This window comes from Etheostoma cragini, chromosome 5 (assembly GCF_013103735.1).
Source record: "Etheostoma cragini isolate CJK2018 chromosome 5, CSU_Ecrag_1.0, whole genome shotgun sequence".
NCBI lineage: Eukaryota > Metazoa > Chordata > Actinopteri > Perciformes > Percidae > Etheostoma > Etheostoma cragini.
Window position 1 is genome coordinate 11,443,345 of NC_048411.1, and position 23,287 is coordinate 11,466,631.

At 38.8% G+C, this 23,287-nt stretch overlaps 1 protein-coding gene across 1 annotated transcript in view; it reads right to left on the reverse strand.

Annotated features, from left to right (window-relative positions):
• stpg2 (sperm-tail PG-rich repeat containing 2) overlaps positions 1 to 23,287 on the reverse strand; it is a 48,840-nt gene that overhangs the window by 11,342 nt on the left and 14,211 nt on the right. Inside the window, exons 7-10 of the mRNA XM_034872228.1 lie at positions 22,459 to 22,566; positions 16,539 to 16,698; positions 15,440 to 15,603; positions 15,255 to 15,341 (exon numbers count right to left, since the gene is read on the reverse strand). Of these exons, the coding sequence (XP_034728119.1) occupies positions 15,255 to 15,341; positions 15,440 to 15,603; positions 16,539 to 16,698; positions 22,459 to 22,566 (519 nt within the window). The remainder of the gene's footprint in view (positions 1 to 15,254; positions 15,342 to 15,439; positions 15,604 to 16,538; positions 16,699 to 22,458; positions 22,567 to 23,287) is intronic.

Sequence of the window (23,287 nt, forward strand, 5' to 3'; positions counted from 1 at the left end):
CACACACACACACACACACACACACATACACACACACATACATACACACACACACACACACACACACAAACACACACAAACACACACAAAGAAACAGATTCTTTGGGATGTTAAAAGCATTTGTGGAATTGTTGGAAAAGTCGAATGAATTGAATAATGGTGAGAATATGTTGATACTGTTACTGTTATGGTTTTGGTATTATGTCTTGTGGTTTCTTCTGTTTTTTTATTTTTTTATTATCTTGTCCTTGTGATTGTGTTATTTTTGGTCTTGGATATGTTCTGTTTCCTGGTTTATTGTGATAGTCTGGTTTTCTGTGTGGTCTTGTCTAGTTTTACTTCCTGTATTTTCCCGCCCCAGTGATTTCCTAATGTTATTCACCTGCTCCCCAGCCCTTGTATTTAGTCTTCGTCTTCCCTTCGTCCCTAGTCAAGAAGACAAGACAAAAACAGCACTAAATGTTAGTGTGGTGGGGAAGTCTGAAAATTTGTTTTTTACATAAATGGCTGTATAATTAAATAAACCTTTCACACACACACACACACACACAGACACACACAGACACACACACACACACACACACACACCTCTATAGACACACATCTGTCACAGATCTATCTAACAGTGCAGAGCAATCATCCTCCAACCTCTGCACCATAATGTGCACACACCTGTCGAGGGACCCTATGGTCCATAATTACATCTGAACATGGGGCCAACCACTGTTCCCAGTAGCAGTCATCACATATTGACAGCTATCAGGTAGACTTTAATTACGCACCCACGACATTTAGACAGCTAAATGCTTATCTTCCTTCGTGCACACACACACACCTTTTTCCTAACGATTCTGTCACATTGCCCTTGGAATAGGCCTGTCCGAAAAATCTCTCAGAATGCATAAAATATACTGCAGAGGCCAGATACACATTTGTGGCAGGCAGGCAGTGACGCAGAATAACTTAAATTGAATATTGATGTGATGCTAGCACCAAGACAGACTGTCAGACCTGACAGTATTTTTTAATAAGTTTTAATAAGTAAAGCAAGAGAAAATGTAAAACTTTATTTTTGATACATACAAAATGTGATATATAAACTTAAAGTTGTAGTTCTAGTCAACCAAGACAATTTAGAACTACCAATCAAACACACTGCTGCAGGAAATCATTAAAACATGAAGTCATAATAAATACTGTATAAACTTACAGGTCAATACTAAATTAAGTAAAAGTATACAGTGCAGCAGAAGTTCATCACTGAACTGTATACAACACTGTGTGTACTGAATGTGCTGCCTTAGATAAGAAACTGTCAAGAGGCACACCGTGAATCAACAGTGTTAAAACAGGAACATAAAACATTCTTATAAATCCTCGATATGACTATACACAAGACTTCAGTCAAAGAACATGCTTGTTAGGTAACATTTCATCATTCCAAACAAAACACACAACCACACTAATTCAATTAAACACAATTATACAGTTTAACTGTATAAGTTTACCCTAATGTGTCTCTTCTCCTTGAAAGTTTACAAAAAACATAACTGGCTGAATAGATGTGTTTCTCCGGTTCAGTTTCAGTAGGTTGGATCTGACATTGTTAACTTTTCCAAAATTGATAAAACAGTTGTTGTCTGTTGCTAGTTGAAATCTTTTAGTCACAAGACAGTGCAGCTGCACATTGTCCAATGTCATTATAGTGGCGTTCCCATGTTTCCCCTTCAATAGTTCATCATGAAAAAGTGAACACAGCTCAGAGCTGTTACTTTGGCAAAGCACAATGAATTTCCGGGAAGAATTTTGCCAATTGATTAACTGTTTTAAAAATGGTCTATCCCTAATATTTATACTTAGTAAATATTGGTTGACTGCTGGAGAACAGCCTTTGCATTACCGGTGAATTCTTTGAGATCTTTTTTTTTTTTTAATTGTTCAAAGGTGATAATTATTGTCAGATGCTGATGTGTTGTGTACACTTTACCATATTCAGTAATAATTCTGTCAAACCTTGTGTTAACCATTTGGAAAGCCAAATCAAACAAATCTTGTTAGGATAAAAACCTTGCTGTCCTTTAAAGTACCCACTAAAATATCTTTAAAATCATATTTCCAACCTGATACTATCTGGTATTATAAATATCTTATTCAATGTTCTGCAATTTCTATGTACTGATTCTTTTAAATACAATACAATAATACAACAATGAGCCCTTTTTGTAAGTGATTTAATGAATTTAGGTGCATAAGCATCTGGTGTTACCATCCTTTTTTTTAAGTTAAGACAAAAACATTCAGGTTCTGCTTAAAAAGCTGCACATCCCTAAACTGGCTGTTGCACTGACTGCACTTTGTCTTCAGTCTCCCTGGTACACTATGCAGATAATGACCAGATTGGATATCCCCATTTCGAGTCTAATAAATAATAATGGTTACTTAGGCTTAGTGTCTTAACTCCAGTTTCACATGAAGTTCATCTGTTCCTCTTAATAGGGAAACTTGCATGTGGTGCGACATATTAAAAAGTGTGAAAAATACTGCACAATGAGCAGATTCCAAAACATGTGGTCACAGCTTGTTCTCCCATGCAACATAACTTATGAATGCTGGGATATCTGTTTGCAATCTCTCAATTTCAGTTTGTAATTTCAGCTTCAGATGGGGTCCTGTAAATGTTGTTTCCTCTTCACAATAATTTGCCTTGAATTGAAATCAAAGCCACTAATCATTTGCCAAAATGTACTAACAGATGAAGACAAATAGGGAGAAATAGATGCGATCAATGTGTGTGTGTGTGTGTGTGTGTGTGTATGTGTGTGTGTGTGTATGGGGCGCACTATATTTCTTTTAATTAAGCATTGTTCATGTCTGTGTGTTTCTTCAGCTTACGTAACAAAATAGATTGCTAGCATTTAAATTAAGTAAACACAGCATTTGTTTGCTTGTTTTCCTCCCAAAATAGCCTATCATCGTAAACTGTACAAGCACACTATACTGTCAAAGACGCAGCTGTTGTTTCATCATAGAGCTTGATAACCATATGTCTGGTTTTAGTAGTGGAGGTGTCATGCAGCCTTAATGAGGTCTTAGACATGTCTTCAATACAGATGGAATGACAGAGGGAAACCTTGTGATTCCCATTTGCTGCAGCAGTTAGTTTCACAATTTGCTGACAGCGACAGTTTTCTGCTGTGTTTTGTAGTCTTGTATATCTTGCTTTCTCCTTCATTTTATTTTACCCTTTCCTTATATGCTTATTATCACCTTCACTTCTCTTGTTGTCTTTCTTGCTCCCTGTTCTTCCAATCGTTCAAAAACTCCGTCATCTTTTATGTCAATCACATCATCTTCTATGTCTGCAGTCTCGCAGTTTTTGCATAGCCTATCTTTATCTCACAAGTTCTCTATTTACTCTAATCCAACATGTCTCTCATTTTACCACATTTTATGTGGCATTGTCACGTACAGCTAGTCTGATTTTGAGTGGAAGGACTGGACTCCAGTTTAGATATCAACCAGGGGGAAATTTAAATCCTGACCCTTAAAGCATCGACTTACTGTAACCGTCTTTCTTTACTGCAGTAGTAATCAGTAAGCTGTCTGTGAGTCTGGCAGGTTCAGAGTCATGTATATACACTGACACCCACAGCTTGGTTTCTCCTGAACCAAGAGCCATCCAGCAAAGGTCCAGAAGGCCCTGGATGAGTGAACGCCCAGCCCAGGCCTCCTTCGATCTTATTGGGCTTAGCTCTCCCCCTCGTCACCCTGGCCGCCTGCCTAGCCAACTGTCTGCTTGGCTCCTAAAACCATCACCTGCTACTAAACAGCTGTCCATAACCAAACACACAGCTGCTGCATAAAATGGGTACGTGTCCACACCTGCATATGAGCGCACGCACGCACGCACACGCACACACACACACACACACACACACACACACACACACAAACACACACAATGCACTGTACACACAGCTGCTGGCCACATCTGGGGCCCACAACTTGGACAGAGAAATATAGACATGCACACAGCCGTTTACCACATGCACCTACTTCATCCACATGAGGAGTGGGATGAAGAAAAACAAAGGGGGGGTGAGAGAGACTGATTAACTTACTGAGAGAAATAAAACACAGATTTGCAGCAAGATGACAAGAAAATAGCAGAAATATAGAGACAGCAAATAAGAAGTGTCATAGGATGAAGAAAGAAAAAAAGAAAACATAAATGAAATTGAGGAAATTGGCAGTAGAATTAAAAGTCAGGCCTGATAAAAAACATAAACAGTATCAAATGAAAGGACCAGGCCTTGTTACATTTCACTTCTACTAATCCAATCTGCAAGGAGAAAATAAGTTTGTTTGTTAGAAAGTCATTTGTTTAAATACTGATTTCTATTCTGGGCAATGGCACGTCTGCAGGCATCTGCTGACGATTTAATTATTGTCAGATAAATAAATACAAATTGGATCCAAACTCTCACCTGCTATTGAGGTCGATACAATTTCAATTTGATAGACAGAGCATGTGGCTGCGTCTGACACTGGACCGAAAAGGTGCATTTGTAAGGGTTCATTATAAAAATGATTTTACATAAGTACTATACAAAAGCTGCTGCGTATATTTCTTCAGTGTAGTCTGTTTGTGCTTCTCTCTTTCCAGTCACATGTTACTGGATTTAAGACAGACAACACATGAAAGAAGACATTATTTCCTTTGTGAGTGTGCCAGTTTTATAGAGTAACTAACACACCAGGTCAGCTTACTGACTTATACAATAAACACAGTTTGCACTGACCCAAATGTGGATTTATTTTCTATGTGGTGCTTTTGCAAGACTTTCCTCATCAGAAATAGGATAGCAGAGGGTGGTATTTGTTCAAATAAAACACTGTACCAAACCTTCAATCACTTCAAAAAACTTCATGCAAGAAAGCTTGCTTTTTTCCTGATACTTCAACCACATCTAATCATCATTCATCTGCATCAACAGTAGCAGCTGCAGGCTCTGGAAGTTGAGATATTTTGTTCAAACAATGTATTATTTGTTTTGTCTGGTGGCATCCCTTCACCTACCACCAGTCAACGTGAACCATGACCACGGTCTTTCCCTTACCTGAACCATTTACTAAGATTTTTTGTATTTTCAATCCTTCATTGTTTACATTGCATACAATAGCTATGGACTCCAAAAAAGGCTTTGCTCTGTGCAACAAATCGTGTCGCGTTTATCCCCCTTCACTTGTAAAATGTCTTTTATTTTGTGTCAGGCTGTTTTTGAGGAAGGGCTGTTTATCAGTTCACTTGTTTTATAGCAGCAAGACAGCAGGGATGTAACAACAACCAGGACTTCACAGCAAGAGAAGGAAAGAGAGAACAATAATGTCACCGAGCGTATGTGATCTTCTCCTCCAAGCAATATCTTGGAGAGCATCCACCCATCATAAAATCTGAAAGTGCTACACAGACAAGTTCTCAATCTGTGCCCTATCACACATTTAAGAGTCACGTGTTTTCCTCTCTCTTTTCTCTGTCTTTTCCTCTTTTTCCCATGCAGGTATCTTCATTTACCACATTTATTCCAGTCGCTGAAGCTCTCTTTCTACTTTCACTTATCTTTTACTTCATTGTCTCTCCTTCTCCCCATGGTGTCGTTGTAAATCAAGAAAGATTTGAAACAATGTACTGGTGTTATTAAAATATGTCAACATTATACTTTCATTAGATATGAATCCCTTCATATATATCTATCCCACTCAAGGCCGGAAATTAAGCTTACCACAACTTAATTAGAAGACAGGTGAGGTCAGTCCGATTAATAAGTGGGAAATAAAAAATCTTGTAAAATAATTCTACACAAATCATATTAGATAACATATTATAGGGAAGTTCACTGTATTAATATCCGCTTCTATCATTCTCTCCCAGTTCCCAAAATCTATATTTTTGATGTAGCTGCAAAATAATTAAACCTGCCAAAATCTGTTTTATTGGCAAACATATTTGACATTTTCCATAGAAACATGTTACCATTACCTTTGTCATTTTTTGGTGATTTCCTGACTTGGCAACACTGACAGGCAAATATTTATTTTTGTACACATGAAATATTAAACTCTCATAATAAGACTGGCATAGAAATTAACTGAGCACTTTCATAAACAAATTTGGTTTGGGGCCATTTGCTGAAACAACTGAGCTGTAGTTCTTGCGAGGAAAGCCTCCAAATTGCCATATAATTTGTTGGCAATATTCATACTCCTGGGGGATAATCTGCATTGATTGGAATAGACCTATGGCTTTTACTGAGTCGCACCATCAAGAAAAAGATTAGTTAGGAGTATGAATCATTTGTTTGCTATTTGTCGTGTGCAATTCCCTAATATTTGTGAGGGGTCATAAACAATGCAGCCTCTGGTCACTGGCAGAACTCCAAACCTTTTGTCTTGTCCTTTATCTCTCTGTCTATCTATCTATCTATCACGCAGCCTTTTTCTCTATCTCTGTTAGCTGATCAGGCCATTACATAATATGGGCACCAGACTTCACTTAGATCCAGCAAACTGTGACTGTTACAGATTGACACATATTTTAATGCACAGCAATCTCACTTTTGTTTCACTGAAAAGTAAGCCAGGAAAAGAGAATAAAAGCCTAGACAGAGGTGCTTAAGAAGCCAGACAAGGGCCTCAACTAGTCGGTAAATAATATATTAAAAGTGAGACATAAAGTAGATCAGGCAAAAGCTTTGGACCTGAAGCTTTTATTTGACATACTGCTATTTACTGTAAATTAAAATGTATTCTGAGATTAGAGTAATGGTTACTAATTGTAACTCTAGCTCAATGATGAAAGGTGGAGCCTTCAGGGACCCCGCTGCTCCGTATGTTGCTGAAGACTTACTATGTGTGCTTAGAACAGGAAGCAAATTTTAGAGGCTGTGGTAGATATTGTAAAGCCAATGAATAGATGCAATTGTACGTGAATTAGCACGGTTCCTAAAGAATCTACTTCATAAACGTACAGAGAAAACTGACATTAAAGGAGAGCCTGCAGGAAAATAACAAAAAGAACTAGGGTTCTTACAGCTTACAGCTAACATAGATTTGCCACTTTGGCTGCTTCAATTTCCCATGAATGATATGACACACGTTTAGGCCGTGCTCCAATTGACATCAGAAATGTAGCCACCCCATTCATTTCAATGAACAAACAATAAAGTGCGACGCTATCCAGCAAAGCAAAGTGTGGACACAATCAAATACATGCAAGCGCACATTCCTGCTTGATTAGATTGCTACTGTTTACCACCCAATCTTTGCAATGCAGGATGAAACAATTGTTGCCATGATAAGTCTCCAGAGTTGTAAAATCCTTTTCTCAGCTGTGTAGTGTCGGGGCTTCTGTTAATCCTTCAAGATAGATCAATTACTTAAATCAGCCTTCCTAATTCACTTGTCTCACCAGTTCCTAAAACCTAAATCCTTGGCATAAATATGAGCCTTAACATTTTAGATAATCTAATCAAAATGATTGCGACTTTATGTTTAGAGGCAAGGCAGAAGCTAGCTTATTTCAAAAAATCTTCCATCCCGTTTATAAATTGTTCAGGGGAATATTGGGCAGATTATGATGGCAGTGCTACTGAAGCCTCGGGGTGGAAGTGTTAATAAGCACTTCTTCTCATTTGGTGTGTGCGTGTGTGTGTCTCCTGTGCATGTGCTACTATAATATGTGTTTATACATTTATAAGCACATGCAAATAAATATACTGGATGTATATTTTGAGTATAGTTGCATAAATATGTGTATCTATGTGTTTATGGGCACATTTTGACTGAGTCACTTTCTCAGTGTGTGCAGTATGTATGTGGCTGTACTGGAATTCTCACGGGGACTCACATCATCACTATTACCCTGACAGCTGACAGTAAAATCCATATCAAATCTATAACTCAATTTTCCTGTTTTTGTTCCTTTATTTCATGACTCGAATCCCTTGTCTCCCATAAACAGAGGCTGCACCATGACATGCCATTAGCTGTCCATGGGTATATCATAAAAATGCTATGAAACACAGGGACAAAAAGTCAATAAGTGACAAAACCCTGGGACGCTGCATATTTCCTATTCCAGATACTTTAAGAATGTCTTGTCCATAGCATTACCTTCCATGCAACTGTCACACTTCTTTCTACATATTTATCTCTCCAGATCCACAGAAAATGCCCTCTTTCTCTGTCATTCCTTTGTTCGTCAGTCAATCTCACCCCCCCCCCCTTTCTTTCTCAGTATTATTTCACCTCCTGTATTTCTGTTGCCCAGTTCGTTCGCAGAGCACGAGGGTGATGCGGTGCTTTTGTTTGATAAATGTATGTTTAGCAAACACTCTAATTATCTCAACCAGAGCTAATAGGATAGATAATTACACATTATACACAAAGGCTCTGTCTCTCTCTTGCCCTCTTTGTTTTTCCTTTATTCCCTCCCACTGCTTCTTCCATTCAGTTCTATCATCTCTCCTCTCTTTCTTTCTTTCTCGTACCCATGGTATGTGGTATCTTTTTCTAAGAGCAGTGTGATGTTTTCCACTTGTAATTGACATCAATGAGCTTTTCCTTGACTGTGTCAGGCCTTTTGAATTATGTCTGTTTGTGTCACTGGACCAGAAATACAATAGAGTAGCTGCTGAATATGATTGATTTCATGTTGTATGTGACTTTTAAGGACAACTGGCACTGGAAAAAAGTTGGAGGGAAACACAGCAGTCCAGTCCCCACATAGCTGCAACTGAAGTTATATTTTTGAGGTGGTGCACATTGGCAAGAGCTGTCCTCTTTATGCTGTAGAGCTAAGCTGACACCGGCGCATAATTTAGCCTTCATAGTTAACTTTCTTTACCACTAAATTACTGTTATTATGGCACATTTACCTTATTACCTGCCAATCCTGGTAATAATTGTACAAAATTACAAATTATGAGTAAGTTTACAATGAGTAACTAAAAATATATATAGTTGTTGCCACGACATTGGAAGTCAGCGTAAACCTCCACCAGCACTAGCAACAGTTGCAAAGTGAAGGATGTGTGTCTCCGTTCCCCATTTGTTTTCATTATCATTTTCAGACCACTGGTATATTATGAATCCTGCCTGCAATCACTGTCAGTGGTACATGTAATAAAAGCCATGTATTAATATTGTGTCTGATTCCATCGAGCCAGTTCCACACTGAGGAAGGAGAAATACAAAGCATGGTTCATTGGCAGGGTAACAGATATTAGTGCAGATTAACTGAAGTTTGTTTGACTGGCAGAGACATTATTGCTTGGTTACATCAGTTAAAAGGACTTGCATGGAGCCAACAGACCTGCTTGAACAAGAACTTTATACAGTATTGTCACCATTGCCCTGTGACATCTGGGTTCTGTTTTTTGCAACTCTACCACCGTAACTGCCGTCTACTTCAATCATAGCCTTTACCATATGCTACGGTTTGCCACTATCGGCCTACTCTCCTCTTATCATGTAGCTTAAAATAGCTAACTATAGCAAACTATAGTAGCTTACTGTAAAATAGAGGAAATAAACATTATAAGGGGATTCGCTTACAATTATCATAAACAGTTTGGATAGTCAAACTTCAAACCTGATGTTTCTCTGGGAGAGTTTTACTTAGGTAATGTTAGTTATTTATTAGCAAGCTAAGGCACTTGCCAACATACAGTAGTACTATAGCTTTTTGATATATTCAAATTTCACAATAACACAAATGCATCATGTGTACAAAATGCAGCTTAAGCTTAATTTACAGACTTGTCACTTGTTTATATTACAAGACACCCAGGCTCTACTCTCAACCTTTAGCCATCTGGCCATCAGGAGCCAGGAAGCCTCTTTGACTCAGTGAGTACATTAGCATGCTCTCTTACTTACCACTCAGCTAAGGGAGAGTATTAGTGGTTGGAATACAGGGTTCAAAAGTAACATGTTGTCCACCAGGCAAATACTAGTGAATGTTATATTTGTACTTATTTTTGGCTGGTAAGTCAAGCAAATTTACCAGCCACAAACATCTGCCTGGTAAATGGTGCGGATATTGGACCCTGCTTAAATGTGTTGAAGGGCAGCGCAAGGTCAGGTGGAGTCTGGTCGATTGTGGTTGGCTGGTCTCTGTCTTTTTACCCCAGTCCAGCCCTGCCCACAATTCACTGATAGTGCACTTTACATAACAGCTATTGATAAAACCTTATTATTGAAACAATGCCCTTGCCATTGACAACTTGTCATTCTCAATGAGTATAACAATAACTGTCCATCAGGACCTCTAATAATCTCAACATCATTGGCAACAGAACAAAATCGACAAAGGCAAACACGTATTGGTGAAAAAATGAGTGTGACAGAAAAACGGCTGTGTCAAAATGCTCTCCTATCGCTTCAAGGGACAAGGCAATATTTCACTGATCTATAGGAGAGGAATTGCACTGCCTCAGGGTAAAACATAGGTCCAAATTAAATTCCACACTTATTCTCTCCCAGCACTTCCTGAGGGTATCCCACGACCTCAGCAACACAAAGGTCATAATAAGGAAGGGTGGCCCAAAGGAAGGAAATTAAGACAGGAGATGGAGAGGAGGGAATGTGGAATGTGGGGTAGGAGAAGGAAAGGAACGAAAGGGACAGAAGAAAAAAGAGGGAGGAGAGAACAGAAGAAGAGAGAGCAAGATGAGGATCAGGGGAAATAACACTGGAAAAGAGCACTGGATTAGATGTGGGAGAAAAGCAAACTCTCATTTAAGATATGCTCTACTCATAATCATCTCTTCTTGCAGACCTGTCGTTTCTCAATACCACGTCTGGTTTTTGCTTCTCCACAGACAAGTTATCATCTTCTATCAGATCCAGACCTGCAGCTAAAGCACAGATCTAACGTAGCTTCAAATATTTGAACTAGCTGAGGTGTGTTTGATTTAGACTGTCAGAAATTTAGGCATCCTTTGAATGCGGGCACACCGCAAGATAAGAAAAATCAGCATAAATAAATCATGCCATGCCCGATTCTTCAATGTGTATTAACCACTGTTTGGCAATCTTATCCTTATGCAGAAGATTTGGAAATAGACGCATTCGGGAATAGAATAAATTATCATAAAGTGCAACTGAATAAAAATGGACTTTGATGAAAACAAAACAAATACTGAGAAACAAAAGATCTGGGCACTAAAAAGCAGAGCAGTTAATAGCAAAGACAGAGGGAAGACTAATAAATATCTTCTGGAGAGTCAGATAACAAGTCTCCCTGTTGTGTTTAATGCACCCCACAAGACAGCTTCTATCATTTCCACTGACATGATACATCTTTTATACTTTCGATTTCAAAAGCCATGCAGTGTGAATAATATCTCCAATAAAATGCCAACCTCTACTGCTCGATGAAGCTTTTAAGTCAAAGTATAGAAGACATTAACTCTAAAACAGAAAACAAATAACAAAGACGTACTTTCTGCCTTCATTTTTTTTCTTTCTCCCCTTCTCATGGTCATGATCGTTTCCTAATTAGACACTTTTAATATCCGTCCCAGTGGGGTAGGCCGTTACCAGGGATACAGCGTTGGCTGCAGAGCAGCATGTGGCTAACTGTTAAAGCTAAGACGTCCCCGGGTAATTTTTCATTAACTGGTCATAAAGGAGGCTCTGTGTGAAGCCATTACAAGTGGCCTCAGATCTTCTCCAAAGAGCTCTCAACGGTATGACCCAGAAAGTAAAAAAAGAGCAAGAGAGGGAGTAATGTAAAGTAATGGTGTGTATTTAAAGAAACGTTAAATAAGCTGTTGCGTTTTTTTTCAGTTTTTCTGTTTGTTTTGTCCCAAATTAGGAAGTCCAAACCCTGTTCACTACAGTCCTTGTCACAGCTAACCCTGCTGTTTGGCCGAGGAGTGCTGCACACTGCCAAATATAGTAGTAGTTATAATAATAGTAATTCATTTGTGTCCTTATTAATTATTTTACAAAAAGAATACACTTACAAATAAATGACAATATGGCATTCAATTCCAAATATTTATGACATATTGACAAAAAAAGGTATAGTCTGAAACTCAATATACCTACCTGTTATAAATATGATTTTCCAATAGGCTATTCACTTTCACGACTAGCTATAGGCTACACAAAAACAAGACAAAACCAAGGTGGAGGAGCTGCAACTGGGAATTGAACCAAGTTGAAGCCATTGTTAATTATTGAATCACCCTGTGTGTCCGCCATTGAAAGAGAGTACCACTTATCATTTAAACTTGCAGACCTCAGACACCCAGACTTATGCGTGACAATGTGAAACACAGACACTGCGTGGACTGTGTGAAGTATGGCTGTCAAGTTTCCTACTGTCTAACACACTGAGGATTCTGGGTGAGCAGGATCATCCATCAGCACAACATACTGGAGCCTGACACCAAACTACACAGAGCCATTGTCATGAAAAATGGCAAACGGCGCAGTCAGATATATGAGGTGGAGACTGTTGAAGAGGTGATCATCACCAGTTATGTAATGGATCGTTCTCAGTTTTCTAATGAGTCTCATCGCACTCGCTTAAGTTCATTTGTGATGTGCACAAAATGGGACTGAGCCACATCATCTGAATGCATAAACAACGTAACGCTAACAATACTGTAAACATGTAAATACACACAAGTTGGCAACAGCTGATTCACCTGCCAAAAAACTACTTTGAGTTTAAAAAAGGACAAGTTGACAGATGGCATTTGCTGCCCAGTGGTTATTAGTTACTAGTTTTTTCAGACATACTGTACAATACAACTCATCAAGAACGCAAATATGATATTCCTTACTATCCAGAGGGCTTTATGACATTATTATTTAATTCTACTGGTCACAGCAGGGTGCCATAGGGAATAAAGTGACACTCCTTACCCTCAGTACATAGGAAGGCAAAATAATTTCCCAATGGACATTGGTGATGTATAACATTAGTATGTTCTTTTACAAATGCAGGTGCATTTGGTGATATTTCCACATGCAACACCTGTTTATTTCTAAGGATCCGCTCCTCATTCACTGGGGCAGTAGTTCTCAATCCTGCTCCTGCGTATAAAGAGTCCTGCTGGTTTTATGTCCTACCAGGTACTTAATTGCATTCACTTGGTGCACGAGGACTAAATCATTCCCTGATTAAAAAGCAGGAACCAGCAGGACTCTGTGTCCTGACGGCAAGGACTGATGACTCATGGGACCGGGTGACCGGGAGACCTAAGCACGGCTGTTTTCTAAGTTGTGAAATATTATTTTCAACAAATTAGCTTTTTATTAGTGAGACTTTTAAATAACTTTCTATGGAAATAAAATGTACTTCTGTATTGTCTGTACTGCATAGACGTAACCGTTTCAAAGTCAACTAATATTGGACCACAGAGGATAGAACTCCCATCCTGCACTACTCTCTTTGTGTTTAAACGTCATGTAAACGAGAAACCTGTATATACATGACTGGAATTCTAGAAGGCTGTTGGACCTACCTGATCTCCTGCATGTAAACGTACTGCTGGAGAAAAACACCTGTTGCGATGTTACTGTTAGGAAGTTATTCACATTAGCAGCACATAACTAAGTAAGAGATATTTTTGACAGCTACCAGACAAACCTGGTGATGTGGAGCAGTACACCTACAATAGAAAAGTGTGCTCTCTGTGATGAGTGCCGTATTACCCTTTCATCTTTGTCTTTCTAGTGAGCAGCATAGTTTGCAGTGTTAAGATCAGTTTTGGAGAGCTTTGCCTTGAGATTTAGATAACACTTCTGACCTTTGGAGTTAATCAGAGTAAACACTAGCTGATACCCAGAAGGGTACTTGAAAATACAAATTGAGTACTTTGAATAGTTAAATGCTGTAGTATGCACAGCAGGAAATTTACATATTTCTTTCCTGGAATATTTTTTCAATACTAGAGTCAGTAAGTAACTGCTAACCCCCGTGTCAGGCTGCTTTTCTGTATTTCTCTATTATTATTTATTATAATTGGCACATTATTTATTATACAGAGAAAGGAAATGTAGCTTTCACAATGCAATCATTGTCTCTTTACCAAATATACGACCATTGTTGCAGTTCTAGTAGATTGATGTACTGTAGTTAAGTCAAGGTTTTTAACAATAATTCCAACTATTTAAAGTTTAAAATGGGAGGCAATTATAAAACACAGCCCGGGAAATAATAATCAGAATTTACAATGTTTTCAATGTTCAATATGGTTGTGCTGTCACCGTTTCATAACAAGATAAAGTTAATTCAACTTTGATACATTTTTACTGAGCACCCGATCATCTTTGAAGAATATGGAATTAGAATTGTTCAATAATATTTAACTAAATAGAAACAATTTGGAACCTACAAAATCTACATTTTTAATATAAAACAAATGGCCACTTTTGAACACAACATCCTCTGCTTTCATTTTATTTATTGACGTTTTTCCTCGTCATTTTTAGCCTTTACAAATGTTGTTGATATTCAGGTCACTGATGGAAAGTCACCCTGAAGGATTCAGTAAACTTTTATGAAACCTGTTTGGATCCGTGGTTCAGATAAATGAGTCTGTTATGCAATCTGGTGAACCACTGCCTTAAGATCGATGCCCAGTGGTTATGGAAATATTCAAAATTGCATGACAATAACACTAACATCTCAATAACATAAAAATAAAAGTAAAAGCATGATTTGTTTTTGTTTTAGCTTAGAGGCAATACTCATAAAAGTTTGGTCATAAATAACAAAGGAAAATAATTGTTTTGAAATACAACTAAATAAAGTAACACTTGGAAGTGAAAAGAGTCCCATCCGTTAATGTATTATATTTGGTTCATATTAACAGCAGTCTAACAGTAAAAAAAGGTAACAAAGAAACATGGCAGAGGAACAAGAAACTAAATGGTGACCTGTTTTCTTCAGTATCAGCGAGCATTAGAAAGGAAGAGGAAAAGAAGAAAAGAAGAAGTAAAAAAAAAAAAAAAAAACTGTGGCAAACAGCACACTTGGCATAGTGGGTCAGATGCTACCGCTGCGATGGCCGATTTATGAAAGGAAAAACTTGGCAAGTAATGCTGTTTTACTTCATCTAAGACTCCTCTGTTAAGTAGGTTTTAACGGCTTTACGTGGTGTGAGGATAAGAAAGAGTGAGAGAAAGACAACTGTCGGGGGATGCTGGGAGACAGAAGGGAACAGACTTACTTTAGCCAGCGGTGCCAGACGTTCTGTGGTTGATTTGAAAACCGCTGTGTGCTGCTTTTTGTACTCCTCCTCTGTCTTCTTTTCTGTCTGAAAGCAAACTCACACACACACACATACACAATGCAATGAGGATATGAATAACAGAGCTTTATATGTCAGCCTAATTAATGGATGGATCTTCCTACCTCATACTGCCCTGGACTTGGGGCCTCTATCGATTCCTTGTTGTGGAAGAGGGAATTGCGTTGAGCAGTGGAGCCAAAGCCTCCCTTCCTGGTTCTCTCTAAAACTGCCTTTTTAAAACTCTCCCGGGCTAAACCATGCTCAAACACATTATATGACCCTGGACCTAAAAGTACAGAAAGATGGGATTATTGTGGGTATTTGTGTGGTGAATGTTTTTATATAGTCCTTCTTTTTACTGTCCTGAGATAAAACGGTCCAAGACAACATCCTGGAGTGATTTATTTCCATCAAACCTCTTAGTTCTGTTCTCACTTTGTTTAAAGCAGGTTGGGCTACAGACTGTTTATGAAAGGTGATATATAAATTAAAGTTTGATATTATTATTGTTATAATAATAATAATAATAATAATAATAATAAATCTCTATGTTTATACAAATTAATTTAAATAGGCTTACAGTAATGACAGGAATTAGACACATGTAGCGGAGGTGTAGATTTGGCTTAGTGTCTTTAGTTCTGGCAGTGTGTATGTGTTGGCTTTCACTGAAAATGACACCTGCACTGCACCAAATTTCATATGGAGACACTCATGTGATACTACTATTTTAATAGCTGTCTCGTTAACAGTACTGTCTGCATGTGTGAATGCCGCCCTTGGTTACAGCTTGAGAAGAAAGTATTCAAAAGCAAACAAGCAATTTAGAGCCATAAGCAAATCCAAGTTCATAAATATGAGGATACGTACATATACACAGGTAAACACCAAAAAATGCAACTACAGTGGGGTTTTTGACCTATAGAAGGTGGAGCACTGAGTCTACACTTGTTATTTGACTGATTTTAAGGGTCTTCCTTGTTATCTCATTAGACATTGTACAGAAGGCGTACTTGCATTTTCTTGCTTGTTGTTTCTTGGTACAAATAGTTGGTTCTTCATCAATTTCTTACTCAGGTAGAATTTTTGAAATTGTTATTTTATAGTTAAATCCAAGGAAATAATCCAAACTAAGTGTTTCACATTTGCGTTGCCTTGCATATACAGTGGGGTTCGACACAGCATAGGGCAGTGCACACACAGAACCACACACATACTAACCTGGTGTGTAGCATTTTTTGTGGTTACGAGAGAAGCGCACTGCGGTGATGCCAAATGGGCTTTTCTTCATTCCCGTGGTCCTCTTCAGCAGCTCCAGGGAACACCGTGGGTCATTATATACACCAACAGGGGGCGACACTTCTTTCGCAGGGCTGAACCTCTAAAAAAGGGAGATAAAAGGGAATAAAGGTTAGAATAAGACACTGAAATACTGAAATTCTACAATTTAATGATGAATAGCACTTTCTGTTGATGAAACTAAGATCAGAAATGTTTTAAAATGATAAATAATTCATTTATTTTTGCCAACCCGTAACCATCTGGAACACTAAAACAAATCCAGCTGTAATAATATGCTTTATCCACAGGAACAAATCAACATCTCAGTTATTGATACCAAGCAGTGACAGAACCTGACCAAATACAGCCTAACTGCACATCAGCTTTGTGGCGTTTTACTGCTCATGACACACTAAAAAGCTAAATTGGGGGACAATGAAGTATGGAAGGGGACATGATTTTAAGTGTGTATCCTTAGTAGGGATGCACCAATTTATTTGCTGAATATTAGTATCGGCCAATATATGCCCTTGTTGACAATTTGGCAATTAAGTTGGCATTCACCGATGGCAATGGCCAATGTTTATTTGTTTGGTTTTTGCAGTCAGCCTAAAACAACATAGACTGCCAGCATGTGCTGCTGCTGATTCAGAGAAGAAGCCACTGACTGGACAAAACGCTGGCATGACGTAAGATAAGAGATCAATGGGTTTCGTGCTCGTGTGTAGTTTGTTTACATAAAAAGTAAACGTTTGGCATGTAGGAGTATTACACCTTGTCGGAGAAGGAGCAGTCAGACCTAGATTCACTTATTCACAGATACAAAAAGAATACATTTATTGCATGTGCAAAAGGTGACATGTATGGAACTGTTGATTTGGGCTACACACCCCTGATACTATGTTGTGAAAAGCATGGATTTATAATTCTTTGATATTTGTCTGGATCAAAAAGGTGAACTGAAAGACAGACAGCTTGCCATCCATAGAGCCATACTGCATGCCTGACAGAAAAGAAAAGAGAGGCAAATGAATACAGTCAGAACAAAGTGACAAGATGACGAGAGAAAAAATGAGATGGGGGACAGAACAGAATATCCAACTCACAAACAATCATGCACACAATCAAGTATGTAATGTTATTCAACTCTGCTGATACCAGAGCTGATTCAGCGCTGCAGCTGCTTACCAGCATCACGTCCCGGGTAGAAATGTGTTCATCTGATTTCCTATTATAACAACACAAGCAATCGTGGGGCAGAAGCAGATAAGTTGCCTTTTCAGTTAAAATTACTGAAGGTGAACTGTGTTTCAATGTAACTCAGAATTTCTCTTCAGCCTCTCGCAACTGATCCATTCAGCTGGTTATTATCAAAGGCAATAGAGGAACCTGATGACTTAATGACTTCAAATACCACTTCAAATACCCCCCCCCAACACACACACACACACACACAAACACACACACATACACACACACACACACACACACACACACTCTAAGTCAGTTATAAAACTTTAGGAATGATCTGAAATTTAACCAATTTTTTGGAAACATGCTGTAGGAACTGAAAACAGTTCATATGTGAAATGGTTATCATGTAAATACGTATGGCCTATATAGAAAGGGAGAAAAGCTTTTGGGAAGACAAACTTTTGGTTGAGGCAACTTTAGAACACAGGAATGTCAAGTTAGCAGAGTAAGACTGAGAGATAAGATAAGGAACTTGGGTGGGGGTTGCAACTGTGACAGTGAGTAAAAGCAGATTGCTCCCCTAGCCAACTTTAGGTGAAGATGCTGAGTTCTAAACTTCCAACACCCAGTCACGGCTCAACCAATGGTGAAGCAGAGAATAAGATATGTTCACACCCATTATGTAAAACAACTATATGTTTACACCCATACAGGTAAAACAACTTTATGTCTACACCCATTCATTCAACTTCAATAAAAAGACAGAGCAAAGGGAAAGTACTTTGGAAGACTGCTGAATGATTTCAGTACTCTCCCCCTTTGCAAAGGAAAAAAGCAAGTCTGAGTCCATGAGTATTTTTGACTTGAGGTTGTGGACCTAACACATGCCAATCATGGATTTATACAGAAGCAGCCTATGGAAAATTAGTTGTTGGGTAATGAAAATTGTGTTAGGCTCGCGCAGTTGAATTATTGAGCTTTTAGTGGAAAAAGAGAAGTGAGAGGAAAAGAAGAACAAGTAAAGAGGTGCAGCTGGAGAGGAAAGGGAGAGAGGAGAAGAAAATGACTGAGAGGGAAAGTGTTTGGGTTAGAAATTGAGTGAGTATTTTAAGAGAAGAAAGAAGAGGAGAGAGTTACAAGACAAGCTGTTTCAAGGCCACACCAACTGTGTTCATTCAAAGTGGGTTGTAGAGAGGGGTTTTTGGCCATCTGCCAATCCACAACGCTGCCTTACTGGCTTTGATAACCTCTTATTCATGGACAATTTTTTTCTCTCTCGAACTTAGTGACTGAGCTTTATTAGCATTTCACATACAGTATGATAGAGAATGCCAAAGGAATACTTATGATCATGCTTAGAGCCAATGTCCATGCAAGGTGCTTCTGTTGGTACCTCAGCAACAGAACTTAACATCTGTAAATGGGGACTAATGATGCCACAGTGGGATGAAACATCAGAGGTAATGCAAGTGCCAACATGCCCCTCTGCCACCAAACAAAGCCACACTTCCACGGTTAAGGTGAGTTTAGGTTGAGCATGAAGAGAATGTAAAAGGAACATGTCACCGTTTGTTGAAATAGGGCTTATCACGGCCTCCCCGTGCTGTAGATAAGTGGGCCAACGCAAATTTTTGTCTTGGTGCATGCACTGTTTAAGTTCGGCAGAGCCGCTGCTAGTTAGCTTAGCATAGTGAATGGATGCCGGTTAGCATGGTGTGAGTAAAATTGAATCAACAAGAAACAACAACAAGCTAATTACTTATTGTGGCCTGCATATTCACGAGTACAAATAGCAGTGCAGATTAAGACTAGATGATTTCCTAGGCAGATATTGACTTTGATATTGGATGGAAGCACAGCGCAATGATATCTCAGCGCCATGTGGCAGTGCTTCGGCTGTGCTTGCACCCAATAAAAGTGGAAACATAGGATTCCATTCACTACGCTAAGCTTACTAGTGGCGGCACTGCCACTATGTTCCATCGGACTAAAACAATGCATGCACTTAGACAAAAAATGCATTGGCCCACCTATCTACAGCTAGGGGAGTCTGTGATAAGCCTTATTTCAACAAACGGTGGCGTGTTCCTTTGAAGGCAGTACAACAGCATATAAAGACAATGCAAAGACACAAATCCAGCCTGGGCTGCACAAAAAAGGCAACGATGCATAGAAACACACAGAAAAAGAGACACACCTTTGGTTCTACATGCTTTGTAACAATGAGTGATTCCATTGCATCATCATGGATATCATGCGTGAAATAATATATAATAATCAATTTGCTATTGTTAAGGATTCAGTGTCTCATGATTTATAAATGGGCTTAGATTTCATTCATTTACAACACTGAGTAATCAGTGTTGTCACTTATAGATATAGAAACATAAAAATTATTTAATTCACAGAAATTAAAGAAAAAGCATTTGATTCAAAATGTGCTGCTTTAAATGTTTTTTATTCCCAAATTATAAGTGAAAGTGCAACAGATTTTGGGGCCTTTTTAGTTTTATATAAAATGTTGTTAAGCACCAAGAGAGAAGATGATCTCCAGAGACACAAGGGAGTCGAGGATGAAAAAACATTCTAATGGAAAGGATGGAGTTAATTTAGAAATGGAAAAGAGGGAACAAAAGGAAAACAAGTGGGGGAGCAAGGGCAAGGAGAGTCGAGAAAAACGCATGTGTTTGAGAAAGTGTTGGATTGATTCTTTGATATTAGGAAATTGGGAAGTCAAAGGGTGGAGTAAGAGACGAGAGCTGGAAGATTCCAACTGTTCCTCTTATCTTCCCCTCCCTCCCTTCATCCCTTTCCTTCCCTTGTTTCCTCTCCATCCATCCGCAGGGTAACAGTGTCAGATGGAGCCGGACTCACGGGGAGACGAAGATCTAAGAAAACTGTCGCTCTTAGTTCTGCGTGTGAGATGACATGTGACACGTGCACGCACACTCACAGATTTCCTCGGTGGGTGTGTGCAACGACTTCACAGGGTCGACGCACAAACACAGCATGTGGCCAGGGAAATTAGGTCAGAGGAAACTATGACACATGCATACAGACGCAAACACACACACACACACACACACACATAGATTAAATGAATCTAAGAATCTTGCATCAGATGTTGATAATGTTTCAAACTTGTGCGTGTGTGCGTGTGTGCGTGCGTGCATGCGAGCGTGCGTGCTCGTATGTAGAAGTGTAAGTGTTCACATGAAAGACGTAGGTGTGATAATTTGCATGCCTGACGGTCAGTAGTATTTGCGAACTTGTCCGTCGTGTCTATGTCTGCAAATGAAATTGGCACTTGAGTATGTCTGAATTGTGAACCTACACCGCCACACTGTGCGTGTGTGTCAGAGTGATAATTAAAACATCAGTAGGAGAGTTTCACAGGCGTGAATCGGTGGGTAATGGGGCAGTGCCACTGAGGAGTTCAGCTATTCCTGAGACGCAAAACTACACATTTTCACATCCTTCATCTCTGCTCCTCGGAGCCTCTTAATAAACTCAACTCCACCCTAATCTGGAGAAACCCTCCACTCCCAGAACATCAATTAAACAAGCAAAGCCCAGCTCAATGTCTTGGAACTGTATATTCCATTTTACAATCAAGTTTTCTTTTGAGAAATTGTAAACTGAATATATGTGCCTCCCATATGTTATTTCTTTTCAAGATGGTGTGATTATTTTCTCTGTATATAGGGCATTGTGTTAAGCAATACCACTAAATCTATGCATTTAATTTGTTTATCTTAGCCTGTTAAATCAATATTAGTGGATGATTATTCCATTCCAGAATGAAGACTGATCTGTATTGTTACAGCTAATGCTAAAAGCTAAAGATGTTGAATTTGTGTTACAAGTAGCTATATGTAGCTTCATGAGGTTACAAAGCTACTTGTTACAAACAGTAATAAGCACCAAAGGGCAGACACGCAAAATTAGTGACTAATAAACATAGTGGAGCATTTAGAAACTAAAAAGACAGATATTTCAGAAGATGGTGGAAACCAAAACGAAACTAAAAGGAGAGTGGATATTGGATTTTCATTTGTCAAGTAACCACAATAGGCACGTAAGCTCCAGTATAAGGGGTTTAGTTTTCAATCAGTAATGAGAATTTAAGCCGGACAGTTTTAAACTCTGAATTGTCCCCCTTGTCAATGGACAAAATCAGCCGGTGGTTCTGTGCTTACGTTCAGTGAGAGCATGCATGTTATGCAGAAAAGCCAATTAAAACTTGTAGCGTAAGTTAACAGAACCGTGTACAAGTTTAAAAATATACACTGATGTCTTGGGTCCACACAACTTAACACTAATTTTAAAGAAACGCTAATATTTTCACAAGGTTATCTTTGTTTATAGATGATTTCATTTAACTACAGACAAAAGTAACTAGGCCCACACTTCCTGAAAAGTCACTGTAGATCCGTAGTTATATACTGCTGGTTTCCTATAGACATTAAATCAATACAATAGGGAGGTGAAAGCAAAATACCACAAATTAAATAGATCTTTGTGGACAAAAGCAGTGTTAAAGTTGATTGAGAAAGAACCTGCTCTATACAATACAACCCAATTCACCTGAAATGCAAGCTCAGGCCCACACAAAGAGCACCTAAAGGCTTCACTGAGAGCTTTGTCTAGTCCTATTTGAATGTACCTCAGTCTGAGAGAGGAAGGGACAAGTGACCTTCGGCAGGTTACCACTGGACTTCACAGGCTTCTCAAACTGACTTCTGATGTGGTAGTGGCCCGGTCCAGGAACTCCCTGATGGGAAGCAGAAAGCACAAGATATTTAAACAAGTAAACAAGTGCTTCGGTAATATCATTTTTCACGTGGCAATTTTAAAATAAGGAGAAAGCATTAGGAAGTGAATGAGACACAGAGAAAAAGGAAAAGGAAATCTCACTGTTTCTGAGCTAAATGAAGGGCACACAGAGGAGGTAAATATGAAGTTTAACTAAATGAAGACACAGCAGAGAAAAAATAGGCAGTGCCAGATAAGTGAGTAACTTTTGAAAACTCAGAGGGAAAAGTGCAGTTTATAAAAGAGACTGGAAGAGGATGTTTGCTATAATCATAGTCATAGAAAACATCATGTCATCCGCCACATTTCAGTGCAGTAATTAATCTAACTAACAACACCAGACCTCACACTCACAGACATGCTGACAGTCAGTGAGAGGTAAGGACAAACACACACACACACACACACACACACACACACACACACACACACACACACATACACACACACACACACACACACACACACCTCCACCTTCTCTAGTGCAGAGCCAGGAGATTTTTGTATTTGTAGTAAACCTAAAGGTTGCTGGGCCAGTGGTAGGTTAACTAGGTCGGCAGGAAAACAGCATTGATTTCTGTGGAGACTGTAAGCACTCACACCTGAATCTTAAGAGGGAACAGTGGAGATTATCAGCATAATATGTCTTCCCCATGCCTTAGGACAGCTCAATATTTATT